General features: G+C 38.3%; 1 protein-coding gene and 1 long non-coding RNA gene across 3 annotated transcripts in view; one reads left to right on the top strand and one right to left on the bottom strand.

Annotated features, from left to right (window-relative positions):
* LOC310685254 (bifunctional heparan sulfate N-deacetylase/N-sulfotransferase 3) overlaps window positions 1-12978 on the bottom strand; it is a 62525-nt gene that overhangs the window by 4837 nt on the left and 44710 nt on the right. For both annotated transcript variants that reach the window (XM_083457239.1, XM_083457238.1), the window contains exons 6-12: window positions 10971-11153; window positions 9534-9630; window positions 8536-8659; window positions 6331-6505; window positions 4945-5115; window positions 3947-4056; window positions 533-635 (exon numbers count right to left, since the gene is read on the bottom strand). In XM_083457239.1, the coding sequence (XP_083313365.1) occupies window positions 533-635; window positions 3947-4056; window positions 4945-5115; window positions 6331-6505; window positions 8536-8659; window positions 9534-9630; window positions 10971-11153 (963 nt within the window). The remainder of the gene's footprint in view (window positions 1-532; window positions 636-3946; window positions 4057-4944; window positions 5116-6330; window positions 6506-8535; window positions 8660-9533; window positions 9631-10970; window positions 11154-12978) is intronic.
* LOC310685444 overlaps window positions 1-12978 on the top strand; it is a 29016-nt gene that overhangs the window by 11867 nt on the left and 4171 nt on the right. The gene's annotated exons all lie outside the window — the stretch shown is intronic.

Here is a 12978-nt window from a genome sequence, read left to right as displayed (position 1 = left end):
TTTTTCCCTGTGCCTTGTGTCTGTGTCTGTGACCCTGAGGTCCTTATCCTCTGCCCCTCCTTGGTGCTTGAAACCTAAAGTCCAACCACAGCTCCACCTCATGCATATAAGTGTTCATATCTTCATTTTAGAAGCAGGACTTGTGCACCTGAGATAAAGGAGATTCCTAACAAATTTAGGAATAAATTAACTAAATTTGGGATAAATTTAATTAAAATTCTGGTCCTTTTCAAGTAACACAAAAATCTGAATAATCAAGACATTGCATATGACAATAACTTTTGTGTGCTTTTGCTGAGAGGCTTAGTTCTAAATAAAAATATGCATTTTTTTACAACAATCCATATAGATGAATTGCAAATGAATTAAATGGCATACTGGGTACATTACAATTCAACCTAAGTTGTTTTTAAGTCCCGTTCATCTTAAGGGAAGAGTTAAGTATGAACTTAAGGTTTCTTTCACTGAAATCACTCTGAAGTATGTTATGTTTGGCTGGATCTTACCCACAGCACAACTGATAAGAGTTTACCTCAGAATCCATTGGAGGGTACTTTCTGCCTTTGCTCTTCCCAAGACATTTTGTTTTTCCTTCTTCTAAGAGTTGACACCAGAAGCCCTTGTGTGAGTCAAACCTGAAACACATAATGCTTTTAGATACAATGAATAACATCATTCTGCGTGTGGGGAAAAAAGTGAAATACAAGCCATATTGCATTGTTGCCTTATCTCCATAAACTGAGAGCTAGTTCATTTGTTGACCTCTAAATGAAGCATCATTCATGGACTCATCCACTGCTACTACATGCTTCTGAAAAGCACTTTCTTGCTGCTCCCTCAAAGAAAGGTGACACCACTGTGCACTCATCATCTTTTACATGGAAGAAGGAACAATAATGGTAACATGTCCATTAGTTTCTTGGACTTCGATCAAATTTCATGAGGTGCAGTCCTTCAAATATGGTGCTGTGTGATCCCCTGCAAATGCATTATGGGATTTCTTTTTGTGTGTGAAAAAGGACAGTTTACCTGTCAAAAGATGCATTACAGGAATATTCAAACAGAACTATTGTATTTGCGGCTTGGGTAACCAACTGCATTGATTCCATAGCCATAGCTGAGGTTAATGTGTACCAGTTCTCAGAAACATGAATATCATTTGTTCTGTTTCATTGTTCCTACCTGTACTTTTTTGGAATACTGAGCCTCATTAACACCTCTAGTGTGGGAGTCATTACAATGTTCTTCCTTCACAGACCATGAGAGTAACATGAGAAATTCCAGGTTCAATGTGAGGAGCTCATGTGATGGCTCCCCCTGTGCCATCCATGCCCATTTTCTGGGAGGGAGAATGTTTGCATGAATATAAGAAGAGTCTTGCTAGATTAAATCAAAAGCTTATCTAATGCAATGTTCTGTTCTCACAGTGGCCAGCCAAATGCTTATGGGAAGCCATCAAGCAGGACATGACTGCAATAGCACTCGTGCTTGGGTACCCCAGAACTGGTTTTCAGAGACATACTGCATCTGATACCCGAAGTAACATAAGGCCATTATGACTAGTAGTTAATTAATAGCATCTGCCATGAATTTAGTTCTTTTAAAAAGTTGACTGTTTTCACTACCCCAAGGCAAGGGGTGGATTATTATGGCACAGTAGTGCACAATAGAGAGGCACTATGTCATACTCTGGACTTCATATGTGACACACTTGTCCAAAATATTGGGTGCTGGTGGTTTAAGCAAAGATTAATATTCACCATCGTATATAAACTGAATGGAAAAAGAAAAGAAGACATCCAAGGTTAAATAAATCCAGAGTGTACTTTTATGAGAGCTGTATCAGATCATTTAAGTGAACAAGTAACCCTAAATAGAAATCTTTTAACAAATCATTGTTCGCAAACAAGAGTAGACAGGAAAGAAAAGCATGCGCTGGAATTAGATGCAGATGGGAAGAATTCACAGCATCCAGGTCAAGCAGTATGGTGTAAAAGAGGCTGAAAGCTCAATAGAATTACTCTAGGGGTGAATTTGATCCATTATGTCTTTACAATGCACTTGACTTTATCTCATGGAAGATAAAGTCAGGTTTTTTTGCCACATACTCAACAAAAAAAGAACAGCACAATTGACTAAGAGGCGTTAAATAGAGAACTGTCTGGGAATGAGCACTATTCTTTTTTGAGAGCTTCTTATGAAAACACAATGGGATTTCATACAAAAGAGCAGACTAAGGTTATCAATCTCATTTTAAGGGCAAGTGAATAAATGTTTGAATCAAAATGGTTTGTGTACATGACTATTTATTATATACACAGTGGGTCCTGTATCCCTGACACTGGCATTGTTGTGCCTTTCTAATCAAATAAAAAGAAAAGCAGCTTCTGTCCTTGGTGCTTATGGATAGTGAATCTTCTGCTGCTGAGCAAAGAGGTGGAAAGGCGTTCCACTTATCCATTCAAAAGCAGAACCAATTTATAGAGAACAGTCCTTGTTTTTTCTGTCTGGTGTCTTGACTGTTCTAAAGTGGTTCACCATATGCATGTTTAAAGTAAGATTTACAGAAATAATTTTCTTCCCAGTGGTTGTGTACAGCGAACAGGATTATTGTGAATTAGTTGGGTTGTTCCCACCTCCACTCCCGAAAGGAAATCGTGATATCATAAGGTCATGTATGAGTACATATTTATCCATGGGAATTAAATGGGGGGGGGGGAGAGACTTTTAAAAACCCACATTTTTCTAAAATTAGAAACAGTGAGCTGGTTCGGATGATCATGTCTTGACTTAATAAGACAATTTGTTTTGTGAGCCAGCTTTCTGCCTGTATATGCTAACCCTTTGCATGGGTTGCAAGTAAAGCAAATTAAAAAGGTTCAAATCAACCACAATTTCTTGTTTCTTCTGAACCAGGAAGTTTGGAAAAAGCCAGAATTCTAAAACAACTTGGTATTTAGCAAGTCACCAGGTATCAGTAGGTAAAAGGTAAAGGTACCCCTGCCCATACGGGCCAGTCTTGACAGACTCTAGGGTTGTGTGCCCATCTCACTCAAGAGGCCAGGGGCCAGCGCTGTCCGGAGACACTTCCGGGTCACATGGCCAGCATGACATCGCTGCTCTGGCGAGCCAGAGCCGCACACGGAAACGCCGTTTACCTTCCCGCTAGTAAGCGGTCCCTATTCATCTACTTGCACCCGGGAGTGCTTTCGAACTGCTAGGTTGGCAGGCGCTGGGACCGTACAACGGGAGCGCACCCCGCCACGGGTATTCGAACCACCGACCTTTCGATCGGCAAGCCCTAGGCGCTGAGGCTTTTACCCACAGCGCCGCCCGCGTCCCTATCAGTAGGTAGCAAGTGCACATAATTCCATGCTGGTGAGTTAGTGAGATACGGGCTGCATTTCCCCATCTCTTCTCTGCCAGTCTGAGGTGGAAGGAAAGTTACAATTCCTCAGCTTTGTCCCTCTCTGTCAACACAGTTGGCAGAAGGCATTTTTATTAGCAAGCTAATAAAAATGCTTTCTGCCAACTGTTGACAGAGAGGTTGGCTTTCATATACTGCACATGGAGGAGGAGGCTTTCCCTCCTCTATGGCTAGCATGAGATGTGTCCACTAGCCCCTTAGTAGGCTAGCAAAAAACAACAACATGTGAGCTAGTGTATTTACAACGCTCTCTTCAATCATGGTTTGAAGCTGAGTCAAACTTACTCAAAAGGTGGCAACCAGTTGCTCCCCAGTTCAAACAAAATGGGAAGCTATGGTTACTTATGGACTTCCTACTTTAATTACAACTTATGTGAAGAGACTGTGTGCATAGGAAAAATGCTTACTCATATCTTGGCTTGTTAATCTGAGATACTATTGTCCAAACTGGCTCCTTACTGCAGTTCTTACTTTTATCTTACTATGCAAATTGTTAAATAAATCAACGAATTAACTCACGTTAGGGCTTCTGAGTAATTATAATGAGGAGTAACTCCCAGAAATTTCTGCACTTCGTCCATCACGATAGCTGGATCATTTCTCAGCTGCTGTCCATCAATAATTAGTAACTGGGGGGGGGGTAGAAAAGTCAACTGTGAATACTGTATTTAAAATTCATTATATGTCAGACTTCAAACATTTTTTCACATACGCAAAGCTCGGTCTTTAAGAGGAACTGAGGTGCCCCGGGGATCAGTAATAAATCCATTCATATTTATCACCACTTTTAATGATCTAGGAATGAGGTAAATGGCTCACTAATTAAATCTGAAATGATATTAAATTGGAAGCTGCTTGGAATACTAGTGATGGTAGAGAAATAAAGATCTTGACCCAGATAAATTAGAACTATGGTTTGCCCTGAAAAATGCTATCAAATGTAGCTTTGAAAACAAAAGCAAGATATAAAACATATGTATATCTTCTTTTTCTTTATATCATTCAGGCTGGTGACAGTTAAATTCAGAAGCAGAACAGGAAACAGTTTTTTGGGTGTGTGCCATTCTTTAATTGCTTGTTATCCTCTTGGACCACTATGAATGAGCAAGGGGCTCTAGGAGGTAAAGCAGCTGGGTTATTTTTAAGTTGATTGACCATGTGAGCCACTTACCCTGCGAATCAGGCAGCATCTTAGCAGGAAACCGCAAAACAACAGCAACAAAGAGATTGACAGTGACTTATCACATGAAACCTCATTTAGCAGGCCCTGCCTGTCACTAGTGGGACTTAAGATAGGACAGAAAGTGAAAGAACCTTAAAATAAGGGGAGGGGGGAATACTGAAGTACATCATTCCAATGAATGCATGGGTTATACTATTCTAACTTTTAGAGAAGAAGCCCCTGGATATTTGCTGTATCCAGAAAGGCTCAGACAGTTGCCAAAATGAGTTTGAAACAGTAGCCTACCATGAAGATCAACATTTCACAAGGTAGTAGAGAAGGAGTAAATATTTACCTGATAAGGTGGAAAGTAAGTTAGCCATCTTTCTATATGGGTAGCATACCATCCAGGTACTAGACATTTCTTTTGAAGAGCCTTAAGCTCTGCTGAAGCATGATGTCCAGCGCTGATCACTTGATAGAAGGTAAACTTTAGAGCTGCAGGGTCTTTGTGTGATCGCTGGTGCTGGAGTGGAAAATATTGAAGTAATGCAAAAGGAAAGCAGAGTGGCCAGCTTCTACTCTTAAAAGGATACTTCTTTAATTTTAATTGCTTGACAATGCTAAATTGTAAATTTTATAGAAACTGGACAGATGAAATATATGATAAACTAATTCCAGTAAGCATACATTGTTGATTACTTTGAGTAAAGCACTAATAGGATATGTACAGAATAACCAATTTATTTTTTGTTGTTGTTAATTACCTGCCCCTCACTTTAATTTCCCATGTAAAAGTGGGAAGAAGCTAACACTAACATCTTTCCTTGATTGCTTTTAGATCTAACCCATTTGATGAGCTACTTTGTTGAGAAATGACCATATTTGGGTTCTAGAAGGGTACAATTAGTCCTTTACCCAGGGACTTGAATATAGGTTTCGCAGTAGTAATGTTATTCTTATTAATGATAAAAATAAAATATTTTAGAAACACCATTTCAGCAATGAGAAACAGCATGTAGTATGACTATACCAATGACTGCCTATGCCAATGACAGTCAGATCCCTCTGTTCCTTGGACTATTATTGTTAATAAGCTTAGCAGCTAAAAAACCTGTGCAGTTGTCTATACAATTAGTAATAAGTCAATAGAAGCTTGAGGGGCAGGCAGGCTAGAGAAATCCATTGACTCTTGTAGTACACATCCAATCTTCAGCTGAAGCAGTCTGTTGCTGCTTGTCACACCACACCAAAGCTCAGTCCCTGGAATCTTCAAGTAGGATTAGTAAAGGCACTGTTCTGAGACCCTGAAGTGCTAGATGGACCAATAATCTGACTTGATACAAGGCAGCTTTCTAAATTTCTAGGACAGTATTGAATTCTATAAGAAACTAGCTATAAGGGGGGGGGATATCATAATAGAAAAGTATACTATAATAAACTTATGAGAATTAAAGGAATGGATCACCATTCTTTACCAGCAGTCCAATCCAAACCTATAGATTAAGAAATGATGCTGAAATCTTAATCCCATTTACCTAGGAATAAGCACATTGAAATAAATGGGGCTTTTTTATGAGTAGTCATACCTAGGATTGTGTGGTGACTTGCTAAGAAAGGCTTAATTCAAATAATGCTTTGTCCTTCAAAATAAAATAGAGGCGCATATGCTAAAACAAGCAACCCAAATTTTTTTATCATGTATTAATCTAGAACCTGAATTAATTCTTAAATCTTCTACCTGATACCAGGAGTATGCCCGATCTGATGGATCAATGAGAATGGTGATGATTTTTGCCTTGGGAATCAAAGAAGCTGCTCGTTTTGGGGCTTCTTCAGAATGGAAATAGTTAGCACTCTTCTCAAAAAGGAAGTCTGTAGTAATGTTTGAAGGTGCAGGAAAGAATTCCATATACCTACAGAAAAAGAATATGTTCCTTAGAACAGTTTAGAAGTTGCAAGCATTATGCAGAAAGGAACTTATTTTGAGCATATTAATAAAATTCAAAGACAAGCTTTATCTGTTATATTTTGTAATATGTTAAACCAATCCTAGGTGTCATTGTCAAATGGAAGCAACCAAATGTTTGCACTTGTCTGCTAAATGGTATTTCCTAATTAGATAAATGAGAAGTTTAGAAACTTTCCAACCACACACCTGGAATCACATTTTATCGAGGTTTTGGAGCAGGAACATTTGTTGATGTGATCTGGCCAGAAGCTGCAGCCATTCTGTCAGTGGCCTTTGATTCAGGCTCTTGTGGTAGAAAAACAAGACTGCTATGAGTTCTGACATCTCACAAACCTAGTTAGAGTGAAAAGCATATACAACTGCCTGTGAATCAATACAACTACCTTCCATGTCTGCTTTCAGCTCTGTGAGCATATTGATTCACAGACAATGCTATACGTTGTCCCTATAACTAGCCTTGCTAAATGTTAGAGTCCATGAAGACAGTCTGTCCAGGGAAACAACATTTGAGAAATTTCAACATTTTGTTTCCTTTCCCCCCAGTAATGCATCTTATTTTCTCATTAACAACACTGTACAATACTATCAACAGAAGTGCTTCATGGAGGCTGTTCTTAGTTGTTGCAGTTCATTTGATGATCAGATTTACAGAAATGGAAGAATCTGAACAAACTGTGAGTGACAAACTGTGTGTGAGTCAGTCAGCAGCAAGCATTTTAGTTGACTAACCAAATAGACAAATCACCTGTTGGACTTAATAATAAAAATAATAAAAATCTGTTTCAAAAATAAAACCAATATGGCATTTGTCATTCTAAGAAAGTAGACTACTCTCATAGAATCAGCATCAATGTGTGAGAACAGAGGTCCATGAGAAAACCTGCTAGAGCGGATCTTTTCTGGGATTGGTCCATCAGGCAAAATATCCTGATGCAAGACTGGGGCCCTCTCTTCAAAGATTATTTTTTCACTACTTTCTACGTGGTATCAACAGACCTTCCCTCACTGTTAACATTATGGTTAATTAGAATATTATGGTTAAGTAGAATAATATTAATAGAATAGAATAGAATAGAATAGAATAGAATAATATTATGGTTAAGTAGACGACAGTGGACACAATCAAAGAGGAAGTTCATTTATGCCAAGAAAAGGACTACTTTTGCAGAGAACCCATTCATTTTAATGAGACGTGAACATGAAATGTCCTACAGGATTTCCCTCTTGCACATGTGAGGAGAAAAACACAAAGATGTCTAAAATCACTGCTAAACTGGCTATTCCCCATCTTGCTGTTTAACGCTGTGCTTGAAGCTGGAGGAAAAGGGAAGTCAGATGGTTTCAAAGAGGGAGAAAAGTGGAAGTGGAATGGTTAAGCCAGACTCAACTATGTTCCCCTAAAAATGTGTGGGATGGTTATAGATCCACCTGAAAATATGTGGGCTAGCATTCCACTACATTTCGTGTACTGTTTTAGCCATATGCAGCAGCATGTTTAGGAAGATCAGCTTTTATGAAAGTGAACAGAAACCTCTAAAGAGACATGTAAAGAAACACAGCAGTGGCTCTTTTTAAGTTGCTACTTGCTACCTTAGTAAAGAATAGAATGTTGTGGTTTATATTGTCTTTTAGGTAGACTCAGAATTGTAGCTGCTAGATAATATTCCATTTCCACTTAAGACACAATTAAATAACATGACAAATTGTAATTAAACTTCTCTTTCTTTGTATAATCAGAAGTATCTAATTGTTTGAAATATACCAGTATTTTCCAATAGCTGTGGTAAAATAAGGGAAGAAATCACAGATGGCATTTATTGTATTTGTAATTGATGCTACATTATTTGCACACACTTAATTTTTAGAATAGTAAAAGTTATTTTAGTCTGCATAAACAACCTCACATTGGTAATGCCATTTTTGTATTGTGCACAGTATAGAAATTTTGAGATTTATACTAGTAACCCATCTTACCAATCAATCCCCCTGTGGTAGTTATTTCTATTAAAGAACTGTACCTCCTCAAAGGTTTTGGGGCTGGGGGAGTTACTAATGATGGATGGATGCATAATCAGGAACAAATACAAAGCTGTTGTACCTGCAAAGAGAATAAAACCCAAGAGTTGAGACAAGGCAGGACATTCTATCAACTGGATCCTAATTTTATACAACATTTTTATTTTGTGATAATCATCCTCAATTATACCAGCAATGAACTTTTAAAAACATGTATAAAGTGCATGCAAAACTTTCTTCAATGAACAAAAAGTACTTGTCTTTAAAAAGTTTTCCTGGGTCAATGCTGAATTGAAATTTATTTAAGTAGTAGCTGTATCTATACTGAGAACACCTGAGATTTCATTCACCTGAGATTGCAGAAGATGCACTGCTTTATTGTTTTATTTAAATTTATATACCACTTTTCCATTGAAAAATGTGCTCAAAGTAGCTCACAATAGAACAAAAATGCAAATCAATAAATCATTACAATAGCAATCAAATAGGAAATAAATTCAAAACATAACACAACAATCCAGCAAATAACTCAGTTTGATTATATTAACATTGTAACACTTTAGAGTAATCATAAAACAAACTCAATTGTTGAAACATCAATTAATAACAAATACAGTAAATGTTCAAATACAACTGAATGGCAACAATAAAAATAAAGGAAAGCAAATGTTCCTGCTCAAACTAAGCAAGTATAAAAAAATTGGTGTATGCTGGTATTTGGGTTATGTGTGGAAGAACACAACTGTAAATAAATATTTTTTTGTTTTATACAATCACTTATAATTTAACAGCCATTTTGGAGTAGACAGTTGTAATGTTGGGGCAGGGTCTATGAATCAAACAGAATAGTCGTGCTCTGTTGGTTCACAGAAGCTGCAGTGTAGATAAACCTGAGTTCATCATTGTTGCTCCTAGCTAATATTTTCTTCTACCAAGCCAATTCAATAAGCCCTTACCAGTTTTCTGGGGTCCAATAACCAGGAATTTTGGTAGCCGATCACAGGTTTTTTCTTTTGACCAGATATCTCTGTGTCGCTTGTCATCACAAGGATTCTAAGTTAAGGAAAAAGCAATCTTTCATCATCATTATTATTATTGCTACTAGTCAACAGTAGCTAAATTGTCTAGTTTACATATTATGTTGCAAGATAAATTTTAATTTCTAAACATTAAAATTAATTTTTAACTTTATTTTTTGAATATAAAATAAGTATTACTGATAGGAATGACGTTTCCTTATTTATTATAATCTAATAGCACAATCCTATGCAATCAGCACTGAGTGCAAAGAGGCTTATTCCCAAGTAATTGTGTATAGGATTGCAGCCTTAATTTATGTTTATCTAGTATCAATGCTAAAATAGTTTATATTTATTCTATTCATAATATCTGGTACCACCATGTGGGCCATTTTTGGCAAGTGGATGGGGACACCCACTTGTAAATAACCTGACATCACAGGGTGATTCAAACTTCAACATAAGGCTTTAGGCAAACATAAGGCACCATTCCCCGTCATGAATCACTGCCTTGTCGCGGCGAAGGGGCTTGAATAACTCCAAGAAGCTCTGAGCTATGCCGTGCAGGGCCACCCAAGACGGATAGGTCATAGCCGAGAGTTTAGACTAAATGTGATCCACCTGGAGAAGGAACTGGTAAACCACTCCAGTATTTTGCCAAGAAAACTCCATGGACATAAAAAGGAGAAGCTTTGAGAAGAAAGTGAGAGTTTCCAAGGCATGCTCTGGTTCATGGGGTCACGGAGAGTTGAAGACGACTAAGACTAAACAACAAGAGTTTGGATTTGATATCCCACTTTATCACTACCCTAAGGAGTCTCAAAGCGGCTAACATTCTCCTTTCCCGTCTTCCCTCACAACAAACACTCTGTGAGGTGAGTGGGGCTGACAGACTTCAGAGAAGTGTGACTACCCCAAGGTCACCCAGCAGCTGCATGTGGAGGAGTGTAGACGCGGACCCAGTTCACCAGATTACAAGTCTACCACTCTTAACCACTACACTACACTGGCACCAATGGATTACAAAGGGGAGAAAAATCTCCAAATTACATATGTTGCTAGGTTGTGTAAAATACTTTGCTTTTATCTGGTTTTTAAGAAGCAGAGATATAGAAGGGGGGGGGAGTAATGATAAAAGTGATGCTGATTTTATAACATTCAGTTAGCAATCAAAAGCTTTGCTTAGTTAGATTCAGATTAGTAATCTGACATTAAGGGTAGAAAGCAGTTTAATGTATGCCGTATATGATTTTTATGCTGCATGTTCAATCCCTGGGATCTACAGGTAGGGCTGAAAAAGACTATCTGACTGCACAGAAGACTAAGCAAGCTGTCCGCTCTATCCCTCATAGCATGTTTCTTTTGCAATCTTACCTGCCAAAGAGGGTCCTTTTGCTCTGGGAAGAGTTCAAAGTACTTGTGAGCCAACTGAATTGGAGGTAGTGTCTGCAGCTTCAGGTTAGTCCAACTCTGAACAAAATTAGCCAGATTGACAAAGGTGTACAAACCCAAGCGGTCATTCCCATAGTTAGACAAGTGAGTCATGAAGATGCTGATCTGTAAAACAAAGCACATTTTTCTTATGGTATCACTAGATGGCAGTGAAGTTCCAGGGAAGATAACATCCATGCTATTTGTCCTTAATGCTCTGGCTACGCATGCTCTTATTGACAGGCGTATCCTATGCTCTGCTGTGGTGGTAAGACAGCACAGTAAAGCACATTGGGCTCCCAAGGCTGGTATGACATGGCTAGTTTCTATGCAGCATGCAGTTAGTAGTGCATCAGTGAACTGATGCTACATCAGTAGCAGTGATAAACTAAGTAAAAATAGAATTTTGGAAGCATTGGGAAGACTTGTTCTCTACCACTATGGACTTTGAATCAGTTATGATAAGTATCAATTTTTGGCCAGCATATGTGTTTGGCAAATGAACAGCTGTTCAATTGTTATTATCTAAATATTTATTAAATGGAATGTATAAATAATATCCCTCCCACCCAAAATTTTCTTACAGGAAACAGAACAAAAATAATAATCACGTATATTGTTATTAGATGCATATAAAATAAAGTTCCTCCAGATGGCTTAAAAGGTCTGTGGTTCCTTTTCCCCTGGTTGGAGTCTAATGTTGTGTGTGTGTTTCCCCCCCAAGAGTGCAGTATTTCAAACATTTCTATGCCAAGCAGGTAAGTCTAGATCTTCCAAGGATTTCCATCTCAGAACTACAGATTGTTGTGTAGTGGTCAACAAATAAGGTAGCAATCCCTTACATGGTAACAGAATTCCATGCAAATTCAACAAGTTATATATAAGGTGCATACAATATCTAATATTTCCCCATGAGCTGCTACTTTCCCTGCTATACAACCCCTGGAAACAAATACAATAGCATTGGTTACACTTCCCTAGAAAAGATCTGAATGTCGTTAAAAACAACTGTCTGAATCAGAAGGGATTAATCAACCCAAAACTTGTGATTACCAAAACCATGCATTCCTCTCCAAAGGCATGGGCTCTTGTCTCTGACCTCACCTCTAAAAGATGGCGTGAGACCAGAGACAATCCCACACTCCCTTTCACAGCTCTCAACTTGGAGCTGGTGAAAAGGGTGGGGATTTCATGCAAAGCAAAAACGAAGCCCTTGTCCCACCTTTCACTCAGAGCTGGAAAGGGAGAGTCTGGAGCTATGTTGTGTTTCTATACTTGCTGGGTTGTTGAAGTATCTGGCAGGTGAGAGCAAAGATTCTACACGTCTGTACCCCTACCCTGAGGCAGAATCAAACCCCAAATTGCACGCTTTCCTTCAACTTTGGGGATGAATCCACTATTATTTGGAATAGAAAGACCAGATAGTTTGACTTGGTGTAAGGCAGCTTCCTGTGTTTCTATGGATCACAATACAAAATGCAGTATTTTTCTACAAAAGCTGCCCAACTAGCAAACACAATGCTGAACTGCCTAGCCTTGCTTACATGGGAAACAGCTTGAATATCTTGTTAAAAGGCCAATTAATTGTAGGAATGACTGGATGTGCTAGAAATTGAAATACAGTCTAATATTATAAGACATTTCCTCTGGCTCAATCTGAGATAAGGTATTTCTTTGCATGACAGGAAGAAGGTATGATATTATTTAAACCTTTTCCTCACCCACAAAATCAAGGTTTAGAGAAGGAAAGTTGGATTTGCAGCTTTCAGGTTGCAATGCATTTTAAAACGTACCTTCTATGCACTCCATTTCCACCCAGAGCTCTGCAATTCTATTTCTGTGCTGCTTCTTTAGCAGAATTTGCAACAAGCATCATTTCACAGAGAATTTGTTTAATGAGTGTCACCTTGTGACACTGCCTGGCTTGTGACTAAAGCCCGGGGCTTCATTT

Source organism: Podarcis tiliguerta, assembly GCF_965153285.1.
Source record: "Podarcis tiliguerta genome assembly, chromosome: 9".
In the NCBI taxonomy this organism is placed as follows: Eukaryota; Metazoa; Chordata; class Lepidosauria; order Squamata; family Lacertidae; genus Podarcis; species Podarcis tiliguerta.
The sequence above is the reverse complement of the archived record's forward strand: the minus strand, read 5'-3'. Positions and strand labels throughout refer to the sequence as shown.